This window comes from Canis aureus, chromosome 19 (genome assembly GCF_053574225.1).
Source record: "Canis aureus isolate CA01 chromosome 19, VMU_Caureus_v.1.0, whole genome shotgun sequence".
NCBI classification, from domain to species: domain Eukaryota; kingdom Metazoa; phylum Chordata; class Mammalia; order Carnivora; family Canidae; genus Canis; species Canis aureus.
In genome coordinates this window covers 57,415,023-57,437,907 of record NC_135629.1, presented here as the reverse complement: position 1 = coordinate 57,437,907, position 22,885 = coordinate 57,415,023, and the positions used below count along the sequence as shown (strand labels likewise).

The 22,885-nt window shown below is 62.5% G+C and overlaps 1 protein-coding gene and 3 long non-coding RNA genes across 12 annotated transcripts; 2 read left to right on the top strand and 2 right to left on the bottom strand.

The window, feature by feature from the left end:
• Positions 1-1,176: 1,176 nt before the first annotated feature.
• On the bottom strand, positions 1,177-20,243 carry TLE2 (TLE family member 2, transcriptional corepressor). Of its 8 annotated transcripts, none has more exons than XM_077860548.1 (20): positions 20,092-20,226; positions 19,915-20,012; positions 19,412-19,475; positions 18,966-19,010; positions 16,538-16,600; positions 14,353-14,427; positions 13,938-14,121; positions 13,563-13,582; positions 12,572-12,679; positions 11,345-11,389; positions 10,733-10,882; positions 9,144-9,282; positions 8,224-8,384; positions 7,165-7,241; positions 6,239-6,488; positions 5,600-5,847; positions 5,351-5,498; positions 3,653-3,803; positions 3,046-3,122; positions 1,177-1,492 (listed from the first exon to the last, which is right to left on the bottom strand). In XM_077860548.1, the coding sequence occupies exons 1-20, from the start codon at positions 20,113-20,115 to the stop codon at positions 1,385-1,387; spliced, it is 2,235 nt and encodes a 744-aa protein (XP_077716674.1). In that variant the 5' UTR covers positions 20,116-20,226; the 3' UTR covers positions 1,177-1,384. The 8 variants fall into 8 exon arrangements, with proteins under 8 accessions (XP_077716674.1, XP_077716675.1, XP_077716676.1 ...); XM_077860549.1 differs by having other exon boundaries at positions 13,938-14,118; XM_077860550.1 differs by lacking the exon at positions 1,177-1,492 and adding an exon at positions 1,530-2,060 and having other exon boundaries at positions 8,260-8,384.
• LOC144290888 (uncharacterized) lies at positions 10,043-12,216 on the top strand. Of its 2 annotated transcripts, none has more exons than XR_013358380.1 (3): positions 10,043-10,217; positions 10,528-10,702; positions 11,740-12,216. It is a non-coding gene; the product is annotated as an uncharacterized LOC144290888 (long non-coding RNA). The 2 variants fall into 2 exon arrangements; XR_013358378.1 differs by having other exon boundaries at positions 10,043-10,225.
• Positions 13,380-17,018, top strand: LOC144290892 (uncharacterized). Its single transcript, XR_013358383.1, has 3 exons — positions 13,380-13,623; positions 15,205-15,292; positions 15,973-17,018. It is a non-coding gene; the product is annotated as an uncharacterized LOC144290892 (long non-coding RNA).
• Positions 20,244-20,637: 394 nt separating the features above from the next.
• LOC144290891 (uncharacterized) lies at positions 20,638-22,331 on the bottom strand. Its single transcript, XR_013358382.1, has 3 exons — positions 21,917-22,331; positions 21,043-21,130; positions 20,638-20,917 (listed from the first exon to the last, which is right to left on the bottom strand). It is a non-coding gene; the product is annotated as an uncharacterized LOC144290891 (long non-coding RNA).
• Between the last annotated feature and the right edge of the window lie 554 nt (positions 22,332-22,885).

Below are 22,885 nucleotides of genomic sequence, written 5' to 3'. Positions count from 1 at the left end.
TGGACCACTCCTTCCTGTCCCAGTGAGCTGATCCCCCCCCCTCACCCCTCCCGGAGGGGGGTTCCCACCCAGGGATGGGGTCCTCCACCCTCCCGAGTGCCCCGCTGCAGTAGGTGGGTGCATCTCACCTTGGGGTAGACCTAACCCCGGGGGGGCACATAGCAACATCTGTGGACGGGAGCCGTCATTGTGACTTTGGGGGGGGGGTGGCGTGCCTGGCATCGAGTGAGTGGGGAGAGCGTAGTTGACAGTAGTCGCTCGCCGGCTGGCTTCTCCTCCCCCCTCTCCCGGGGGCTCTCACAGCCTTTGGTGGCCCTGGCCTCCTGGATAAGCGTCCCGATGGTGCCAACAGGTCTGCTCTCCTTGCCCAGAGAAACTCTCCTCTCCGAAACTCCCCGGAGTGTGACTGGCTTCCCCCAGGGACCCTGCCATCTCCACCCAGGAGGTCCCCAGCAGCGTTCCTGCTTCACCACGGCCCTCCCACAGGAAGCTCCCTCCACAGGAGCTTCCAGAACCTAGACCTGAGGCCAGCCCCGCCCCGGGCTGGCCCACGTCCATAGGCTCCCTCTGCTGCAGCCTGGGCTGCAGACCCCGCCGGCCTGGTTTCCACCCGGCCGAGCTCCTTCCCTCGGAGCCTGTGCACACACGGTTCCCTCTGGACCTGCACACTCGGGTGCAGCGGCTGCTTCTCGTTAGCTCTCGGTTTACGCTGTACCGTCACCTCCTCTGGGACTGCTTGCTTACTAGCACCTGGGGGTGGGCCAGGCGTCCTCGTGCACCAGCCTCTCAGCATCACCTGTGGGGGTCGGAGGGAAGCACCCCAAAGAGTCACGTGCTGCATGCAGTAAGTCCCCTGTGTACGCGGGCGGTGCCCTGGGATGATCCTGTCCCCTGGGCCGGGAGTGAGGCGCACGGCAGCCCTGGGCCCGAGCACGCAAGGCCGCGTGGGACTCCCTCCTCTGCCACGCGACGGCGAATCTCCACCGTCCTGGAGCCCTGCCGTCTCCCAGATGGCGCGCAGATCGTGGGGGCCGGCCCCCTGTCCTGGGCATCACTTGCACTGTGCGGCCCCACAGCACACCTGTCTCCCACCCAGCCTGCCCCCGGTCACGGCCCGGGGAAAGCGATTTCCCCACCCCCCCGACCCCCATCCTCCAGCCCAGGACAGAAAGGCAGTTGTGATAAATACATTTATTTCCCCAAAGTCCACCTGCCCATCCAGCCCCCCGTGGGTCCAGCGAGGGCAGGTTGGAGGGAGGCAGCCAGAGTGTGGACGGGACGTAGCACTGGAAGGTAGGAGCAGAGGGGGGCCGTCGGGGTCTCTGTCCGGGACGCCCCTCCCCCAGGAGCCAGGCCAGGGCTGCAGGCATGGGCGGGGGGGGTCTCAGTAGACCACCTCGTACACGGTGGCCTTCTTGTCACCCGAGCCTGTCACGATGTACTTGTTATTCCCGGAGATGTCACAGCTCAGCACGGAGGAGGATTCCTTGGACTAGGGACAGGGATGAGGGGAGGGAGAGAAGGGGGAGGTGAGGCGGGGCAGGTGGGAAGAGGCAGGTGCCTGTGGGGGTGGGGGGGTCCCTGCCCCCAAGAATGAGCCTTGTTTCACCCAGGGACCCTGCTGTCTCCACCCTGCAGTCGAGGCTGGGGCCAGGATGGGATGCGGGATGGGGCAGCCGGCAGGGGGGTTGGGACTCTGCCAGGGCGGGGGGCGATGACAGGAGAAGCAAGGTGACACATTGTTCCAGGGGGACCATCCACTGAAACTGGGCCTCAGGACAGGTGACGGCGCTCCTGGGAAGGGTAGGACCCCTGTTCTCTTGACACCAAGGAGATCTGAGGCCCTGCCCTCTCGAAGGACGCTCAGAGCGTGTGCGCCAGGCACGAGGCCACACGGCACAGCGAGGGTGGCTCGCTAAGGCTCACCACGACGACCTACACCCATAAAGGGCCCAACGATGAGTTTTCAGGCTCTGCCAAAGGTCCAAATACGTCTCTAGCCAACAAGTCCAGAGGCCAAAATAATCTGCGTCACAGCATTCTCCCTCTGCTGTACTGCCCTTTACAAATGTAAAAAAAAAAAAAAAAAAAAATCGCCCCACACGCACTAGGATGGCTACAAACAAAAAGGACACAATAACAAGTGTCAGTGAGGATGCAGAGACTCTGAACCCATGTGCACTGCTGGGGGGTGGTGGAGAGTTTGTCCAGAGGTTACGCAGTTGTCAGCAATTCCACTCCAAGACAGCTGCCCCAGACATGAAAACGTGCCCACGGCAGCATGATTCACAGTCGCCCAAACGTGGAAGCAAACCAGGTGCCCGTCAAATGGTGAGTGGATAAGCACCATGCAGCCCATCTATACTCTAGAATCCCACCCAGCCCCGGGGAGGAAGGGGCCCCGACCCCTGCCCCCACATGGACGGACCCTGAGGACACCGGGCTCAGGGAGGGGACCCAGACCCAGAAGGACACCTCCTGCAGGACCCCACTCCCAGGAGGTCCCCAGAGGAGGCCTGTCCACACCCAGGACACGACCCAGCCCCAGGAAGGAAGGGGCCCAACACCTGCCCCCACGTGGACAGACCCCGAGGACACCAGGCTCAGGGAGGGGACCCAGACCCAGACGGACACCTCCCTCAGGACCCCACTCCCAGGAGGTCCCCAGAGGAGGCCTGTCCACAGAGACAGAGAGGAGGTGGTGGGAGCCAGGGCGGTGGGGGGGTCCGTGTGGGGAGATGGTTCTGGAGGTGGTGGTGGGGGTAGGTGCAGGGCGGGGTGAGTGTGCTTCGTGCCCTGAGCTGCGCACTTAGAGTTGGTTACAATGGTGAATTTTATACGTATTTTAAAAGTTAAGAACACACAAAAAAAGAACCCAGGGTGCATGCAGATGTGGCGTGTGGCCAGTTTGCAGACCCTGCTTTTGCAGCTTCCTGGCTGGGGTGGGGGGACTTGGGGGACATGGTGTACCCACCAACCACCTGGGGGCTCCGGGACACCCTGCCCTGCCCTGCCCTGCCCTGGGGGCTGCAGACTGCCGAGTACCTGGAAAATGCTGGCTCCGTACGGCGTCCTCCAGGCGTTTAGCAGGTTGTCCTTCCCGGTGCTCACGAACCAGCGCCCTGGGGAGGGGAGGGCCGGGGGAGTTCCAGGAGGGAGGAAGCAAAGACAACCCAGGGCCGGCCTCTCCCTTTCTCTCGGACACCCCTGCTCTCACGAGGGGGGCACCCCCCAAGGGGCTCGGTCTGGCTTCGAGAAGGGGGAGCCCCCAGGAGAGGGCTGCCGGATAAAATCTGGGATGTCCAGTTACATTCGAGTCTCGGGAAAATCACAAATCACTTTTAGTACAGAGGCGCCTCGAGCATCGTCATTTATTCTTTGTAGTCTACGTGCTTGGGATACACTTACACTAAAAAATAAGCCAAGTGATTTTTAGTGTAAGTATATCTCCTGAACACGTAGGCATTTACACAGCAGTGGCCTTTCCGTGTAAGTGTGTCCCGTGCAATACTTGGGAAAACCTCACACTAACGAGTGATCTGCTAAAATTCAAATCCCACCGGGCGTCCTGTGTCCTGCCATGTGGGTTGCTGGTGCTGTGCTGTGTGTTGGCAGAGCCCGCCCCAGCGCCCCGCCCAGCCCGAGCACCCACCGCAGGAGGCGAATTTGAGGGCGAGCACACAGCTCTCGTGAAGGTGCAACTGATACTTCTCTGGCTTGCGGACGTGTAGGACCTCCACGTTGCTGCTCTCCATGCCCACCGCCAGCCAGTCCTGGTTGGGGCAGTGGCCCAGAGAGAAGATCTGGGGGTGCAGAGGGAACAGGGGGCATCAGAACCCGCTTCCGATATTGGAGGATGCCCAGAGGGGGCGGAGGGGGGAGGTCCGGCGCCCTCCCACCGCAGCCCCGCATGGAGAGGCAGCTGGCCCAGGGCCTGGAACACAGCAGGCAACTGCATGTCAAATCATTAATATTAATCAGAATTACACGGAACCCTGGGGCCTCACATCCATTATCCGCTCCGAACGCACAACAGCTCTGGGAGGCGGGTGGGCGGGCGTGAAGCCGGCCGAGGACAGCCGCCCCCCTTGAGCAGATGGTGGAAGGCAAGCTGAGGCCCCCCGCTCGCTCAAGGTCACGCAGCCGTGAAGGATCAGGTCCTCGGACTCCCAGCTCGGAACGCGCCCCACTTGCCAACACCTTTTATTTGGATCTGCAGGGGCTCGGGGGCCTCATCACCCCATGCCCCAGCCGGAGCAGGCCCAGAGCAGAATGAGGCCTTGCTCTGCCCTAAACTTCTCACAATCTCACTGACGGGACACATGTGGAAAGAACCCTAAGTTGACAGCAGAGAGGAGACAAGAAGGTTTTACGTGTTCTCTCCTGGCCGCACAGAAACGTCCCTGTATAATAAAGACAGGTGGCCCAGCGGGATGGGAGATACTCACCACAGGGTCCCCAGAGAACAACCCAACTAAGTCTCGGGGGCAAGGGACCGGCTACCACATCCACCTGCACCCTGCCTTCCTTATCAAAGAGACTTTTAAGCTAAAGAGAAGGGAAGGTAGAACAGAAAAGGGTTTGGGAATCAGCTACCCCCAGGCTTCCAGGAAGGGGGCAAAATGGAGGTGGGTTCTGAAGGATGAGCAGGAGCTCACCAATTGGTGAAAGGAAGGGGAAAGCGTGTCAGCTGGAGGGCACAGTAAGTGGAGCACTCTAGAGGTGTGGCCGGGCATGGTGTGTGTGAGACCAGAGTTTGGGGGTCTTAGATGTCAGGCCACGGAGCTCCCACCCTGTCCCAAGGCAGTGGGAGAGAGGACCTGGGTGACTGTGCCCAGCCCTGAGGAGCCCCCCGATTCTGTCCAGCCCTGTCACTACATCCTTCAGCCCAGACTCCCACAGCGCCCTCGACAGACCTCTGTGCAACTCCTGTGTCGACCTTTGCCTGTCTCTCCAGATCAGTGGCTCCCCTATGCTGAGTCCCAGAGGGGGGTGAAGGCGGTGGGGGGTAGGGGGTGGTCAGGAGCTCTCAGGAGGGTCAGGAGATCGAAGGCCGGGGGGAGGAAGAACAAAGGAATAAGGGGGTGGTGTGGCACAAGCATCTGGGAAAACAATCTGAGGGTCTTAGTGGGCTCACAGCTTCCTAGGAATCAGCTCCTCTGTGCTTCCCTGTAGCTGTCCTGGGAGAATTAAGGGGAAAGGCCTGTGGATTTGTCTTAAGGACAAACAGATGGACAGACATCAGGTATTTGAACCACTCGGCCTCTGGAAGTGAGTGCCTTGGGTGGAGAGGAGGGGCCTCCGGGTTCCAGAAACTTCTACGGCCCTCCCAGCAGACCCGCTGCAGCACCTGGGAGCTGAAGTCGTGCTGCTGCAGCTGGCGGCCCTCCCGCAGGTCCCAGCAGCGCACAGTGTTGTCCAGGCCCCCGGTCCAGAGCCGAGTGCCGTAGTCGGAGATGTCGATGCAGCTGGCGCCGTCGGTGTGGCCCTGGAACTGCCTGCGGGGAGAAGGGCCCGGGCGTCACTCCGGAGCTGCTTCTGCTCCAGTGCCCTCCCAGGCCACCCCCGGCACCCAAGCAGAGGGGTCAGGACCACCCACCTGACCATGGTCTGGTTTTGCAGGTCCCAGACCACGATGTTGCCGTCGCTGCAGCAGGAAAAGCAGACCTTGGCGTCGGGGCTGACCGCCAGGGCGTAGCAGGCAGGGGCGGAGGAGGTCAGCTCGGCCTTGATGCGCGGGGTGGGCGCCGCCAGGTCCCAGATGGACAGGGTGCTGGCCTCGCCGCCCACGATCAGGCTCCGGCCATCCGGCAGCAGCTTGCAGGAGCGAATGTAGTTGTCCCGGTTCTGGGACAGAAGAGAAGCGAGGGCGTGGGGCTGGCCCTCCCGCCCGGCCTCCGAGCGCCCCCAGAGCGCCGATCAGATCACCGTAGGCTGCGAGCCCCGCCCCCGCCGGACAAGCCCCGCCCCGCCTGACAAACCCCGCCCCCAGGGCGCCAGGTCCAGTCTCCATAGGCTGCGAGCCCCGCCCTGCCGGACAAGCCCCGCCCATACTCTCCAAGCCCCGCCCACCGGGCAAACCCCGCCCCCAAGGCACCAGGCCCAGTCTCCATAGGCTGTGAGCCCCGCCTTGCCGGACAGGCCCCGCCCCCACGGCCCCAAAGCTCCACCCTGCCGACCAGGCCCCGCCCCTCACCGAACAAGCCCCGCCCCGCCCGGCGGCGGGCCCCGCCCTCACCAGGCAGTCCAGCTGCGCCACGGGGGTCTTGGCGCCCGGCTGCCCCACGTCCCACACTTTGACGCAGCCCTTGCCGCCCGTGTACACGTGCTGCGTGGAGCCGCTGATGGTGACCGCGCAGACCACCTCGCCGTGCGCCAGCGTGTGCAGCTGCCGCGCGTGCCGTGGGATGCCCGCGCCCACCAGCGCGTCCGAGGGGAAGGGCACCGGCTGCATCTGCCCGTCGGCAGATACGTGGAAGGAGTAGGCCCTGGACAGGAGGAGGACCGTGACCGCGGGGAGGGTCGGCCCTGGAGGTGGCACCGTCGTCCCCCCCGCCCCGGGTGCCCCCACGCCCTCGGGGAAGGAACCCCGTGATCACAGGCGACCCAACAGCGTGGTGCTAAAGGCCTAGCCCGGTGCCCGGTGCGCGAGCCCTGGGAGATGCCTGGAGAGCTCCCGAGAACGGGGCCCAGGGGTGTCACCAGCCACGGGCGGCCAGTTCAGCCTAAATACATTTACAACTCCGGTTCCTCAGTGGCCAAAGCCACAGGTGGCTGATGGCAATCAGCCTGGACAGCTGTAGGTACAGAACGTTCCGCCACGGCAGGAAGTTCCTGGGTACTTGGGGCCGGGGCCAGTCTGTGCGCTGCAGGGCCTGCAGCAGGATGGCTGGCCCCAACCCACGGGAGGCCGGATGTGGGCGTGGCAACCCAAAATATCACCAGACAGGCCAAACGTCCTGGGGTGGGGGTGGGGAAGGCAACCCCCCCCCCCCCCCCGCGCCCCTCCATTGAAAAGCAATGGTCTACATCTTGCTTGTTACATAACCCCTCTCTCCAGAGCCCCTCAAAGAGACCTTCTGGAAAGGCAGCCGGGAACCCCAGCCCCCCGCCCCACAAGGTAAGCACCTGACAGGAGGCCGGGAGCCCCGAGCCAATACTCACGGCTTTCCGCCAGGGATAGTGGGCAGGGAGGAGGAGATAGACGACCCTCGGAGATGCGGGTGACACTCAAATGCCATCTGCCAAAATGCCAGAGGGGGCGTCACAGGGCAGGGGACTGAAGGCCACCTCTGCCCTCCCCCAGGCTACCTGCCGTGTTTCTGTTTATCAGAGGATCCCTCACCGGTTCACCAGCCCCTCCCCAGGAGGAGCCCTGTCCTCCACCCATACTGCAGATAGGAGGGCAGAGGCTCCCGCCAAAGTCTCCCTGCCCAGGGAACCTAGAACCCCAGAGTTGGCAACCTCTGGCCCCCTGCTTCTTTTTGTAAATAAAGTTTTATTAGCACACAGCCACACCCACTCCTTTATATGTTGTCTGTGGAGGCTCTGAGCTGTGAAGGCAGAAGCGAGTAGCTGCGACCTGTGACACAGAAAACCCGGTCTCCAAAGTCAAAACTATTTACTGTCTGGCCTCTTGCGGAAAATACTTGCTGAGCTCCGTTCTACAACATCCCTCCCAGGTGCCACCCAGCCTGGGGGCCGGGATGTCCCCAACGACGGCATTTTCTTCCCTCTGGAGGCATCCTGGTCCACTTCAGCCATCTGTCCCCATACTGTCCTCTGGGGCCCACAGGGGTCTGCCCCCTGCGCCCCAGCTCACAGGTCTCATGCCCCATTCCTCCCACTCCTCCTGAGACCCCACTTCTCGTCCTCTCCCCGGCCTAGTCCTTCGTCCGCAGTCTGCTGGAATCATTAGTCCCTGAAAACAGGACTAGCAATGGCACGCCCTCTGCCAGGGGTCTGAAGGGGACCCTCAGCCCTGGGGCGGGGGCTCTCTGCTCCCAACAGTGCAGCACACTCACTGTTGTTTCTTTGTATTCAGCTTGTGGGCCCCTGGGACCCTCGGATCACCCTCCCACATGCATATGTACTTGCCAAGCAAGTACTTGCCGTCCTTTTCCCTATTTCCTTGTCTCTCCTTATGTGATTGGTTTCTCCTCCCGGCCCCCTGCCCCCCGCATCCTGCCGATAGCACCTGGTGCCCCCACACCGAGCACTCACCATGGGGGACCGTCCATACACTACAGAGCCGCTGACCTGGGGGGACAGGTGGAGGCTGACGTAGGAGCTGGGCACAGAGAGGTCCCCGTTAAGGGCGCTGTGGGAGCTCAGGCTGAAGGATGTGGTGAACGGACTGGACAGTGTCAGGGGGCTCCTCAGGGCTGAGCACGAAGGGACAAAGACAGGTCTTCAGACCCCCCCGGACCCAGACCCGGCCTTCCACGGCCTTGACCGCTCACTGGGGGTGGCTGTGCCCTGGTCCAGGCTCCACCACACCGTGTCATATTTCCAGATGTTTGAGAATCTTTCCCTCTGGCTTTCCTTCCTCAGTTGCTGAGCTCCTACTCACCCTTCAAAACCCTGGGCCGATGTCCAGCAACATCATCAAGCTTCCCCACCCCCACCCCCGCCCATTTTGCTTCCCTCTGTCTATGCTAGCCCGGGTCACACACGCCTGGGAGCTCCTCAAGGGCAGGTCCCAGGGCTGATTCTTTCTGGGGCCCCAGAACCAGCCAGGGCCAGGCCACAGGACAGAAACGGAAAACACCGTCACCCCCACGTCAACGATGGGGAATCTGAGGCTCAGGAAGTTTGAGTCGCTCGCCCAGAGTCGGGGCTGATGAGTACCCGAGGCTGGCCTCAAACCCCAGGCCGTCTGACCCCAAGGCCTCTCGGCCCGTGCACTAGGGCCAAAGCTCGTGAGTAAACCAGTGCCTCTCTGGGCCTCGGCCTCCCCAACTGTCAAGCCAAGACCCTGAGGAGACCGAGGTCCAGAGTGAGGCAGCACTGGGCTCCGAGTCCCGGAAAGGGCCAAGGCCAGGCCAGGGCCGGATTCTGGCCTCCCTCCTCCCCCACCCCTAGCATCTTCTAGAACCCCCCAGAGAAGAGACCTGGTCTGGCGGGCCCCAGCCCACGCTCACCAACACTGTCGGTGCAAGGCGCTGGCTTGGCAGCAAGCTGGCGGAGGTGACTGGCTGAGCTGGGCCCGGGGGTGGACGCATCCTGGGGCGGGGAGGAGTCGCAGGACTTGGGGGCGGGGGTGCTGGCAGGAAGGTCGTTCTGGGGAGAAAGGTCAGGACTGAACACCCCTGTGCCCCGCACCTTGCTGCCCACACTCTGGTGAGAAACCAGGTGGGAGGAAGGAGCAGGTGTATGCGAGCTAGGCTGGGGCTCACGGGATGTGCCTGCGTGCCACGGAGCGCCCCGCTAGTGCCCCTCTGCCGTGTCAGGGACACGCGAGGGTCCGCACACTGGGAGCGGCAGGCGGGCGCCTGGGCAGGAAGGGGCACAGCACCCGCCCACAGGGGTACAGCGGGCGCAGGGAGGGGCACTCACACCTGCTGCCAGAACCGTGCACGCGTATGATAAGGCATGCAGTGCGTTACACGGCTAGGGGTTACAGGGTCACTAGTGCGGGTGTAGACTGGCCTTGAGCAAGGGGCACACCTGCAGGGAGAGGGCACACTGCGACAGAAGGGGGCAGGGTGTGGGGCGGGAGAGCACAGGGTGTGCTCCTGGATGGAGGACGGGGACCCAGGACAGAGGACCCGCACCGGGGGAGGAGGACAGGGACCCAGGACGAGGGACTGACACCCAGTAGGGGCCCGCCCGCCCTGCTTCTGGGGAGCAGTGTCTCTCAGGGAGGGGGGGACACCTGAGCAGGGGGGAAGCGGACCTGGGGAGGAGCTCCTCGCCCTGTCCTCCTGCTGAGGGTCCCCGACCGCCAGGAACCTTGCCGACCTCGCGCCCATCCTCGCCTCCCCAAGCCCGCCTCGCTGCCCCAAGCCCGGGCGCCCACGAGGGCCGTGGGTGGGGACCACGTGGACAGGGAGGCCGCGGGCGCCCCTCCCCCTCGGCCTCCTGGAGTGGAGGAGGTCACAGAAGATGCCACGTGAGCCCCAGCCTCTGCGTCGCCATAGCAACCTGCTGGGAGGGGAGGCCTAGAAACCGGCGCCTCTCCCTCTCCGCCTCTCCCTCTCCCTCTCCCTCTCCCGGTAAGTGGGTAAGTGCCGGGCTGGGCCTCGGGAAGATTTGGGGGAGGGGGCGGGACAGATGGAGCCCCGCGTGGGTGCCGGGGCGCTTCCTACGCGGAGAAAGTTGTTCCCATAGTAATCCTCCTGCCCGGACCTCAGGTGGGGCTGCTGCGCCTCCAGCGCCTCTCAGGGGCCGGAACACTTGCAGGGCGGGAGTCAGCCCTGGGCCCGGATTCTATGGTCACTGGGCTTATTTCCGGGGCTCCCTACTTAAGCAAGCAACCGTCTCCCCAGAAGATGGAGAACGTGTATGTATTTGGTGTGTGTTTAGGCCCGACGGAGCCAGTCCGCTCGGGAGAAGTACTTGGGCAAAGTCGAGGCGGATTTTAGGAGGGTGACAAATAACCACGAAGGACAAGCCTCTGGACACCCAGGCCGGGCGGGTTTCCGCCCCCCTCCACATCTCAGGTGTCAGCATCTGTTTCCAGGTCCCCAGGATGCACGAAGTGAGTTTCCAGGCCTCCCCCACTCCTTACCAGGACAAGCTCCTTGGCTCGGGGGAGTGGCGAGCCGAGGCTCGAGGCCAAGGAGGCCGGACTGTCCACGAGGTCCCGACGGGCAGGGACGCAGATGGGGGCCTTTCCACACGGGGTGCTGGCAGGGCTGGGGGGCTCCGACGGCTGGTCCTGGGTTTGAGGAGGTGAGGTTAAGTGGAGAGGAAGCGGGTAAAGAGGGCGAGCCCATTCCTGTACCCCCCCAGACCCCGTCCCACCCTCCAGGCTGGGCCCCTGCAATCCACCCCGTCTGATGGGATTGAGGGTACCTGCACCATAAGCACACATGGCAGCGTCTACGTCAGGGCTTGCTTTTGGTGTCCCCCCCTGACTGGGGGGCCAGTGAGGCCAGGGAGGGGGCACAGCACCCCATCACACAGCGAGGGCGCTTGAAGCCACTGCCCGCCCCCCAGGGTTCTCAGGGCCTGTGCTATGGAGGGGAGGTTGTCCCGGGCTGTCCCCTCATCCCAGCCACCCTGAACTGAGAGGAGGCCAGGACGCCCCCTTCCCTCCACGCCCAACACTCTGCCAAACCTGCCACTCGCTGTGCCCAGACCTCTGGGCCCTGCAGTCAGAGGCTGGACCCCGACTCACCTCGTCCACCACCAGGTTGTAGTCACTCTTGTCTTCGTCACTCTCCTGGGGGGGGACACAGAGGAGAGGGAGAGAGCTTACTGTGGCCGTGCCCCTGCCTCCACATCCCCTTATTCATCCCCAGGAGTGGGGGCGGACACAGGGCCAGTCCCGGTCTGATCAGGTCTCTGGAGGCTCCAGAGGCCCCTGTACTTGGTTCGGAAAAAAGGCTGCCATTTGCTCAGGTCCAGGGGGGTGTTGGGGAGGGGGCAGGAGTCCCTTATGGAGAAAAGTGAGGGGGGTGGAGCTGCATGCCCACGACGTGCTGTGGGGCCCTCCCCGGGTCTCAGTTTCCCCGCTCTGTGCAGTGCGGGGAAACCATAGCCTTGGCCCTTCCTCAGGCTCCTGGCCTTCAGCTTGCCCCCTCCAGGCAGCCCTCCGAGCTTGCCCGAGAGGAATTTTCTCCTGACGCCTGCCCCTACATCAGTTCTCCTTCCTTGTGCGGCTCCCCCACGGCCCTTGGGGGAAACAGCGTTGTCCAGGGCTGCCCCGTGTCAAGCAGAAAGGCCAGGAAGACCGAAGGTACAGCCTGAAGCCCACGTCTTCCCAGCAGGAGGGGCTTCTCTGACCCCCCCCCCACCGACCCCCAATTATCTTCTTTAAAAACCAAAGGAGTTGCTGACGTGTATAGAACAAACTGTTCCGATTCTTAAAGAGCAAAGGCATCTGTGAGAAACAGAGGAGGACCTGCAGGCTCTGGGGCTGCCAGGCAAGCGGGACCAGGGTGAGGCTGGCCCTGCGGATGCGACAAGTGCTCCCCCTGCAGGTACAGCCCCAGCCTCCACTGAGGTGGGGGGGCCAGAGGTAGAGACTACAGGTGCGGGGCTCATACAGTGAGGGAGGGGTCCCGGCCCTGGAGGGGGCGGGGGGCCAGGGCCAGCCTCCTGCAGGACAGAGCATTCTGGGCCTCCTAGAGGGGCAGGGGAAGGGGAGTCACAGAGGGCTGCACGGGCCGGAACAAAATCCAGGAGGGGGGGCACCCGCTGCCCGGTCCAGGGGCTTCAGACACAAGAGCAACTAGAGCTGGGCCCGGCCCGCAGGGGTCTTCTGATTGCCCTGCGCTCCGTGGGCAAAGGGGAGCTATGGAAGGCCCTGGAGTGAGAGAGTCACGGCCAGAGCTCGGCTCTGGTCGGCTCTGAACAGCAGGGCTGGGGGCCTGCCCCAGTCTTCTGCTTGCCCCCCACTTACATAAGGTCCTGACAGATCTTTGTCCTCAGCGCGCTGCTTCCCGCTGCCGGCCGGGCCACCGGGCCGCTCCTCTTCCACCACACTCTCAGGGGGTGAGGGGGATGCGCTCTGCAGAGAGACAGGGCCAGATGGGACAGAGGGTCAGAGCCCCGAGGCCCCAGACCCTATCCTGGCACAGCCAAGCCCGAGGGTCCCCAACACTGTTATTGGGATCTGGGCCTCAAGTTTCCCGTCTGGGAAATGGGACCTTCCGAGGGCAGAGTCAATGCTCAGTTCTTGACCCCCCACAGCAAGCTTGTGGGGGGAGGTGATGGTTAATCCCATTATACAGACAGGGAAACTGAGCCCAAGGGAAGGCAGGGCTGTGCCGTGAAGGAGGGGCTGAGACAGGACTCAAAGCCAGCCCACAGGCGCCAACGGTCTGGCCTTCGAAGGTCAAAGCCTGGGTCAGCTGCATCCCCCTCCCCCAGCATCAACCTGCCTGTGGGCCTCAGGCAGTCGGCTCCTTCCCTGGCACTCAGTCTCCCCATCTGTATGACCCTGGGGTCCTAGGATCGAGTCCCACATCGGGCTCCCCGCAGGGAGCCTGCTTCTCCCACTGCCTGTGTCTCTGCCTCTCTCTGTGTCTCTCGTGAATACATAGATAAAATCTTTTAAAAAAGAAAAACAATTTAGAAATAATAAAAATTACACACAGGGCTACGGAGCAGCTCTGATAGATAACATCAGCTGGATGACGGACAGTTGATGAACGGAAGGGGGGTGGAGGCTACTCCTTGCACGTTCACTTATTCAATTGCAGAAAGAAGCTCAAGGTGGCAAACTTTTGATAAAAAGAAGTCTAGCCTTAGGGGCACCTCCCACAGCAAAAGGCTCCAGGAGCTGCCCGGGGTCTTGCTCTGAGGACCCCATCAGCTCAGAACCCCCGGCTCCAGCCACCTGCGAGTACAAAGCGAATGTCACCCGAGTTCCTGGGCGCCCTGCAACTTACCCTGCTCGGGGCTCTGTCCACTGGCAGGATGCAGGGGAGGCGAAGAGAGAGGGGAGACAAGGTGAGGGTTCCGTAGCTCGTGGTGCCAGGGACGCGCCCCTCTGGAGTTTATAGGGCCCCCTTCCCAGCTCAGAACCCCCCTCCTTCTTCCTACACCCGCGTCCTCCCCTGAACATTCAGACAGGTGTCCAGAGACGGGCAGTAGCTCGCCCAAGAACACACAGCGGCTGGGAGGAAAGCTGACCCCAAGCCCGGCGGGCCCGGTCACTCGCTCCCTGGCGCTTCAGGGAGTCTGGTGCTCTGGACAGCCTGGCCTGCCACTCCCCCTCCGCACCCGGGATCCCCTGCCCAACGCCACCCTTGGGACCCACTCACCTCTGGGTCCCTCGGCCTCCCCACCTGCCCGGTCTTCCTTGGCGGCCGCAGCCAGCTGAGCCTGCGCGGCCAGAGCTCCGGACAGGGCCAGCAGCCCCGTGGCACTGCTGCCCACCAGGCCAGCAGGGCGAGGGGTGAGGGGTACAGGGGGGGCATGGTGGGACAGCGGCTGGAGCTGCTGCTGCTGGAGAGAGGACGGGTGGGCCAGGGCCGGGCCGCAGCCCAGCAGTGCCCCTGGCCTGAGAGGCAGCAGAGACCGGCACCGGGTGTGGGCAGAGGGGGGCGCCCCGAGGCTCCGGGGAGGCCAGAGCCCCCTCCAGCCGCCCACCTGGAACCCCCAGCCTTAGCACCTCCAGGGTGCCCAGGACCGGGGGTGGGGTCTCCCCGGGACAGGGTAGGGGTGGGGAGGACTCACCCCGATGAGGCTGTTCAGCTCCCCCACGGTCACCTGCTTGGCCCGCTCCACGGCCTGTAGCACCTGTTGTTGATGCTGGGAGGCGGGGGTACCGGGAGGGGGTGCTCAGGCTCCCTGTCTGCTGGCAGCCCCCATCCACCCCCGGAGTGTCCTCCGAGGCCCCAGCTCCCCCCCATCCTTGTCCCCAGCGCTCCCTGGGGGGGGTGGGAAACAGCAGCAGGTCACAAAGTAGAAATTGTTGTCCCTAGTAGCCCGAGGGTCTCTGCCCTGCCACCTTCTTCCTGCCTCTCCTTGCCTCAAGCAATGACTACAAGTCCTCTGTCCCCACTGTCGGAAAGCCACAGGCCGCAGGTGGCTACTGAGCACTTGAGATGCGGCCCGTGCAAGTGACGAAGGAACCGTTTCACTTAATCTCATTTAATACAAATTTAAGTAGAAACATAATGTAATACGTTCAAATAGAAACATAGATGAATGTACGTGTGTGACCGCACACGGCTGTGGATCCACACACCCGCGTGTAAGCATATCTAGGCCGAGGGTTGGCCCACTTTTTCTGTAAAGGGTCGCAGAGTAAATATTTTCAGTTCTCTGTGGCACCTTCTCTCTCCGTGTCCTGCCATGCAGACCATGTGCCTGAACGGGCCTGCCGGTGTCCCCATAAAACCTTATTTATAAAGCAGGCAGAGGGTGGGGTGTGGACCCCGACCACACCATCCCCTGACCCCTGGGCTAGAATGGACTTGCTGGGGCACCTGTGTGTGTTGCTGTTCACTTCCTAGTCCGTTTACCATCTTTCTTCCCGTGTTGCTCTTGTCACCGCGGCCACTCGGTCCCCACCCTCTGCTCCAGACACCATCTCTACAGTCTCACGCCAGCCAGGATATCCCTCCTTCCCGAGCTTCCAGAAAATCTCAGATTTGGTGGGGTCCCATCCGAGGTGAGCATCTACCCCTGTTTTTGTTCGCTGTCACAACGGGGGGGGGGGGCTCCATCTACCCACCCTGCAGGGGGACCTGCCCTGGTGTCTCTTGTGGATGGAATGCTCCAGAAAGGAAGCAGGGACAGCTGCTGCAAAGGTCCTCAGGCTGGCAGGCCCTTGGAGAATTCTTACAAGGGCTAACTTTTTTTTTTCCTTTTAAAGATTTTATTTAAATATTTAGAGGGAGGAGGATCCCTGGTGGCTCAGCGGTAGAGCGTCTGCCTTTGGCCCAGGACGTGATCCTGGAGTCCCGGGATCAAGTCCGACGTCGAGCTCCTTGCATGGAGCCTGCTTCTCCCTCTGCCTGTGTCTCTGCCTCTTTCTCTCTCTCTGTCTCTGTGTGTGTGTGTGTGTGTGTGTGTGTGTGTGTCCCTCGTGAATAAATAAAAAAAATCTTAAAAAGAAAAAATATTTAGAGGGAGGAGAAGCAGACACTCCACTGAGCCGGGAGCCTGATGTGGCGCTTGATCTCAGGACCCTGGCATCATGACCCAAGCCGAAAGCAGACGCCTAACTGCTACCTGAGCCACCCAGGCACCCCACCCCGCTTTTTTTTTAAGTTTCAGTGAGGTGCTCACACTGCTTATTATGTCATCTGCCCCGGTTCTACCTTTTTAAAATTATTATTGTGGTTACAGATACCTACGAGTCACCATCTTAACAGTCTCTAAGTGCACAGCTCAGCGGCACGAAGCACACTCACATCGTCGTGCACCCACCCCCACATTCCATCTCTAGAACCTTCCATCTCCCCACACGGAGACTCCCCATCTCCTCCCTCAGCCCCTGGCTCCCACCACCATCTCGTCTCTGTCTCTGTGCACGACGAGACTCCTCTAGGGACCTCCCGGGAATGGAGCTGGACGGTATTTGCCCTTTCGTGACTAGCCAGCTGCACTGAGCACACATAGGGCTAACTCTTCCTGGGTGCTTGCTTAGCACCCAGTATCGCCCTGGCGTGTATCAGCTTGTCTAAACATGACCACAAAGGCACAGACAAGGCAAGCAGCCAAGGGCACAGAGCCAGGACTCGGACCCAGGCGGCCTGGTGGCCGGGCCGGAGCCCCCACTCCTCGCCCTCAGCCTCCACCTCCGTCCATCCCTGAAGCCCCTGCCCGGTCCCCCCTCCCCGGCCCCCCGGCGGAACCAGTCCCCCCTCTCCCAGTCATCCAGCTCCCCGTCTGCCCCCACAGGCCCACTCACCTCCTGGGTCAGGAAGGGGATAATCTGAGCACAGATACCACTGAGGCGCTTCACAATCTCGGCCTGGCAGGAAACAATAGGGAGGAGGCTTGGGGGGGACCCTCACTCCAGACATAATAAGCCTTGGCAAAGCCCGGGAGGTAAGGGGCCGTCACCAGCAGGTGCAAAGGGGGCGACGCTGAAGCCAGAGAGGCAAGGCTCGGGGGCGGAAGGCGGGCTGCGGAGGACGCGGCCTGCAGAGCTGATGCCCAGGGCCGCCGGGAGCCGGAAGGCCGGGACGGATACAGACACAATCAACAGATTCCCAGGAAGCAGCCACCCAGACGCCCAACTCAGATGGGCACTGAGGGGCTGTGGGGTCATCGCAAACAAAGCAGTGGCCATCCCAGGCCGTGTCTGGGGGGCACAGGCTCCCTCTGCGACCTGGGCCACTGCCAGGCCGAGATCCCAGTGCACCACGCTCAGGGGGAAGGGCTTTGTGGTGTTGGACTAATAAAAAGAAACATATATCTTGTCTTTGTCCCACATCCTGGTACAGAGGAGCCCCTAAAACTCTCAGAATTTCCCAGTGATGGGGGCGGGGAGCATCTTGCTGTTCTCAACACCTGAGTATGTTAGAGGGATGGAGGTCGAGATAATCAGCAACGGCGATGATGTAACCAATTGGGTCTGTGCAATGAAACCTCCCTAAAAATCCTGACGGAGTTGGTGGGGAGCCTCGGGTGGGTGACCAGGTGGGTGACCGTATGGAGGTGCTGGGAGGGTGGCGCACCCGGGCAGGGCATGGAAGCTCTGCGCCCCCGCCCCATGCCTCGCCCCGCGCCTCTCTTCCATCTGGCTGTTCCTGAATCCGATCCTATAGGATAAGCGGGTAATCTAACAAGCCAACTGTTTCCCTGAGTTCTGGGGACTGTTTGGGCAAATTATTGAACCTGAGGTGGGGATTACGGGAACCCTCAACTTATATATAGCTGAACGGTCAGACGCTTGGGCCAGAGACCCAGACTTTTGCTTGGCATCTGCAACAGGGGCAGCCTGGTGGGGCCGAGCCCCGCACCTGTGAGGTCTGAGCTAATTCCAGGCAGAGTGTCAGAATCAAGCTGAATCTCAGGACATCTGCTGGTGTCGTAGCTGGAGAATCGGCTGGTATGTGGGGAAACCCACACGTTTGGGCGCAGAAGTACAGGGAGTGGAGGGGAGGCTGTGGTTTTACAAGCAGGTGTCTTCGGGGACAGGATCTGAGCCAGGGGAGCCCCGAGAGGCTGAACAGAGGGAAAGCTGCATGGGGGCAGGGGGAGAGGGGCAGGTATGGCATATCCAGGTGTGTGCAGGGTCAGGCTATGCTTCGCCTCTGCCAGGGTTAGAGGGGTGCTGTGTGCCTCGTGCATCTGGGCAGGGCTCGAGTTCCCACTGGGAGGGTGGGGGCCGGGCCCTAGCACCTGCCTGCCCCCTCCCACCCCCTAAGATGGTCTATTTCATGCACCCCCAGGACCACGCCCTACTCCAGCCAGGTCAGCCCCCGCCCGCCGCGGCCCACACCAGAGCCAGCAGAGCCCACGCATACCCAGAAAAGCACACCAGGGCGGGCACCCTGAGGCAGTCCACACTCTTAGCCCACTCCCCCTCCTCTTCCCACCCACCCGGAAGGAGTGTTGTTTTAGGCTCCACCCCCCCCACCCCTACCCTGTTCTGATAGTCTCAGGGACAGAACCTAAGACCCCATCAACCTCACAATCTTTTGGGGTCCCTCATCTATCAGAGAACCTTGAGGTCAGTGTCAGGTCCTTGGGGTTAATTTTTTTTTTCTTTTTTTAAGTAGGCTTGGTACCCAGCGTGGAACCCAACACAGATGGGGCTTGCACTCACGCCTCTGAGATCAAGACCTGAGCTGAGATCAAGAGTCGGATGCTTAACCGACTGAGCCACCTGGGCACCCCGTCTCGGGGTTAATCTTGAACAACTGGAGTCAATTTGAGACCCTTCTGGTCTGAGAACCTTGCATCACACTCAGAAGCTGATGAGAGTCTCGGACCCTCAGGGCACTAGGGCCAATCTTACATCCTTTAAAGCATCAACAGCAGCTTGGGGTCCAGCTCAGATCATCAGGATCCATCCTCCAAACATGAGACTCTCTGGCCTGAAAGGGACCTCCCTGGGCCAGAAGTCACCTCCACTGCCTGCCCGACCTGGCTGCAGCCTCTGCCACAAGCCCTCCTTGACAGGGACACCTGGCTCCTGCCCACTTCTCGCCTCTCTGCTGGACCCTGTCTCCAGAAGTTCAGAACTGTTTTCCTTCTGTGAGGCTGAAATCTGGCCCCCTGGTCCCAGAGATTTCAGGATAAGACCCGGACTGCCTGAGCGCTGGGTCTCTCTCACAGCTTCCAGACCCTCACCCTTCCTCCTGAACACCCCGAGCCCCAACAGTTACCTGTTTATGCATTTCGATGTTGAGCCCGTAGGACATCTCATAATACTGCAAAGGAAGAGCCAGTTGGGAATGTCTACTGTGCCAGTTGGTGCCCAGCCTTGAGCTGGGTGATGCTGGGGCTTCCGGGGAGCCCCCAGGCTGGGGGAATCACAGCAGGGCACAGAGCCTCCCCCCAAGCCCAGAGGGGAAGACCAGAGGAGCAAGCAGGGAGGGTGGCAGGAGGAGGTGCCCAGAGACCCCGGCCCCTCAGAGATGCCCATCAGGAGAGGGGACATCCTTGCCTCATTATTTGTAGGATGGCCAGGAATCCCAACCAGCCCCCTTTACAAGACGGAAAATGAGGCCCGGAGGGGCAGGGTGAGCGGGGAGTCAAACCCCCAGCGCTTTCAGTCACAGCGGAGCCCCCTCCCCACTGCCCGCAGCTCCTGGCACCCGAAGCCCCTCACCATGACATAATGTCGTTGCATTTCTGTCTTCTCACTGGCCAGCTTCTCACACTCCAGCTTGAGGCTGGGAAGGAGAGGGGCATGGGGATCCCACTCTGCGCCCTGCCTCTACTCCCACCGCGCCCCACCCGGCACAGGACGCAGAGATACCCGGTCTGGGCCAGTTTCCAAAGTGATGGCTTTGGCTCCGTCCCCTGTCCCCACTTCCTGCTCGCCGCCCCACCTCCCGTCCAGTCCCTTCCCGCCCCTTCTCAGGCTCCAAGCGCCCCAGTGCTGAGCGTCCCCGGCCACCTCACCTGCGCTTCCACCTGGAAGCCCTCCCTCGGCCCTGCAGGGGGGGCTCCCTCCTCCCGGCACCCTGGAGGCCCCGCCCCCGCCTGGCTGCGCCCGGGGGCCCCCAGCGGGCCCGTCCCCCCCCCCGGGGGGCTCCCAGGTGAGCTCCCAGGTGAGCTCCCAGGTGAGCTCCCGGCTCCCCCGGGGCGCGGCGCCCCCGCCCCCCTCACCTGTGGTACTGAGCCTGAAGAAACTGGAATTCCTCTTTGATGCGGTCGCAGATCTCCAAGATCGAGAACTTGAAGGGCTGGCCGGACTGGAGCGGGGTCTGCGGGCGGGGGCGCGGCGGGGTCTGAGCTCCGGGCGCCCGCGCCCCCCGCCCCCGCGCGGCCCGGGCCCCCACTCACCGGGTGCCTCCCCTGGGGGTACATCCTGGCGATGCGGAGGCCCCCGCGCCGCCGGAGCCCGACGATCCCGGGGGGGCGGCGGCGGGGCCGGGGGCGCCCGGAGGCAGCAGGAGGGGCGCGGCGGCGCGGGGCCGGGACCCGGAGCGCCCGCGCCCCCCCGAGCGCGCGGGGCGGGGGCGGGGGCGGGGCGGGGGCGCGGGCGCGGGGCGGGCGCGAAGGTCGCGCGAGCCGCGGCCCGGTGTCGGCGGAGGCGCGGGCGGCGGGCCCCGCGCGGAGCCGCCTCCCTCCGGCGGGGCTCGGCCGGGAGCCGCGGGCAGAGCCGCCTTAAGGTGGCGCCGCCGCCCCCCGGCCCGCCCACCCGCCCGCCCGCCGCGCCCCCGCGCCTCGGGCCCGCGCCCCGGGACCCCGCCCCCGCCCCGCCCCCGGCCGGGCCCCGTGGGGAAACTGAGGCCCGCGCCCAGTGCCCCGCCGACGCCGCCCGCTCCCTCCCCGGAGGAGAGACGTGCAGGGAAGCCAGACACACCTCGGCGGGGGGCGGGGGGGTGCTGTGGGGGGCAGCGTGCTGGGGAGGGGGCGGTTGGGGTGAAGGGGCCCTCCCGAGGGAGAGGGCTGAGGCAGGTTCTGGAGGAGGCCGGGAACCTGCACCGAGGAGGGCAGACCCCGCTCGCCCCCTCCGGCCTCAGTATTCGCATCTGTAAAACGGCAGAGCCTGGAGCTGTCCTTTAAGGAGATGGGGCCTGAACAGCCCCCAGCCTGGCCCTGCACGAGCAAACTCCCGCAGCTGGGACTCGGACTCCCCTTGCCACCAGCAGCAGACTGCGAGCTCCTAGAGGGCAGAGCAGGCCCTGAGAAGGGCAGCCGAATCCCTGCCACCAGACCGGGGTCGCTGGGGGCAGGCGTTCCACTGGGGGCACAGACCGCAGCCAGCCTGGGAGCATCCCCCACACTCACCTGGGACATCGCACCTCCTTGCTCCCATCTTGGTAGGAAAAACCTCAAAGTTTGTTAAGTCGGTCAACAAGCATGCCTGGAGCACCTCCTGCGGACCAGACACAGCTCTAGGCACCGAGGCGCAGCGGACACAAAATAGAGAGAAACCCCTGCCTCGCGGTGATGCCTGCCCCTGTGTTGGAGGCGGGGGAGCCAAAGTAGACGAAGCCCTCCCGAGCTGAGCAGCACCGCCTTCCAGCCAACAGATAATTTATTGAGCATCTATCAGGGGCCAGGTATCCTTCCAGGTGCCAGGAATACGAGGGTGACCGAAGGGGAAGCGATTCTGGCCCTCTCCGAGCTCTGCGGACAAGGCACAATCACAGCTTGGCGATTGGGGAACTATTTGTGTGTACAGAGAAAGACTTTGGGGAGCAGTGGTGGAGACAAGAGGGAACCTACTTATCTGGGGTGCCTGAGAGACATGCGACCTACCCAGGATGGGAGCGCAGGGGAGAAAGAGATCCTGAGGACAGAGATGTGTGTGTGTGTGTGTGTGTACTAGTGTTCAATGGCTCCCTATTGTCATCAAAATAAAATCCAAACTCTTCTCTTTTCCCACAAGGCCCTGCACAAACCCCGTCTCTGCCCTTCCCTCCCTGGACCCAACTGCCTTCATCTTCACCCTCATCCCCTCTGCTTCCGACACTCTGGCCTCTCCACTCTTTTCCTAACCGACCAGATAGGGGCCTGCCTCAGGGCTTTTGCATTTACTGTTCCCTCTGCCTGAAATGCTGTTCCCTTGCTTTGGGTCATTCAAGTCTCAGCTCAGAGGTCACCTCCTAAGAAAGCCCCCTCCAGGCCACCCATTTCTACGGTCATTCACTCATCCCACCTGGTTATTCCCAAATCCTGTATCCCGTCCTCCCTCCTTCGAGGCCCCGCCAGAGTGTGTTTTGTTTCGCCAACACCACATTTCCCTGCGGGTTGTTCTATTCGGCATTTGTCTCCCTCACTAGGCCGTGTGGGGACAGAGCCGTTTCTTGCAGAGCCTGGCACACAGCAAGTGCTCAATAAACGGATAGGCAGAGGAGCTGGGGAGAAGAAACAGCTGATCAGCTCAAGCCGGAAGTCACTGGCCACACTCCTGCTGGGAAGGGCTAAGAACGGAGTTCCACCTTTCTACAACGCCAGGAATCCCCGGTTCTGGGGTGGGGGTCCGTGAAGTCCTAATTCCAAAACCTTTCCAGGAAGCGCCATGCCTCCCCGGGATGTTCCCGGGGTCACTAGGTGTAGCACCTTCCCCCAGACCTGGGCCCTGGTCCTGCTCTCCCAAGACAGAGCATTGGCCTAGGCCTAGCCCCTTCCCTCCCCTGCACCTGCCCCCTCAATCTTGCTCCCTATCCGCAGAGCGCCCCCTCCGGCCTGAGCCAGCTCTTCATCCTCCCCCCTCTGAGCTCCAGCCCCAGCAGGCTTTAACTCTCGCCATCATTTTTGGGCCTGGCCCTCCCACATAAAAGCTTCCCATGGGGGCACCTGGGTGGCTCAGCAGTTGGGCATCTGCCTTCGGCTCAGGCTGTGACCCCAGGGTCCTGGGATCAAGTCCCACATCAGGCTCCCACAGGGAGCCTGCTTCTCCCTCTGCCTGTGTCTCTGCCTCTCTGTGTGTCTCTCATTAATAAATAAATAAAAACTTTAAAAAACAAACAAACAAAACCCTTCCCATGGCTTCCTATGGCAAACTTCCTCAGGACAAACCCCAGATCCTCTGGCTAGCCTCAGATGTCCTGCAGCACCTGGCCCGGCCTGGCTTCACCTCCCTCCACCCCTTCACCTACTCTCTCTGCTCCAGCCCACGCCAGTC

Coding starts and splice junctions, on each gene's coding strand:
- TLE2 (XM_077860553.1), bottom strand. CDS start 20,115: ATGTACCCCCAGGGGAGGCACCCG. Junction 19,011..19,411: donor TGCAACGACATTATGTCATG/GTGAGGGGCTTC, acceptor CTTCCTTTGCAG/TATTATGAGATGTCCTACGG. Junction 3,123..3,652: donor CCTCAAATTCGCCTCCTGCG/GTGGGTGCTCGG, acceptor TCCCCTCCCCAG/GGCGCTGGTTCGTGAGCACC.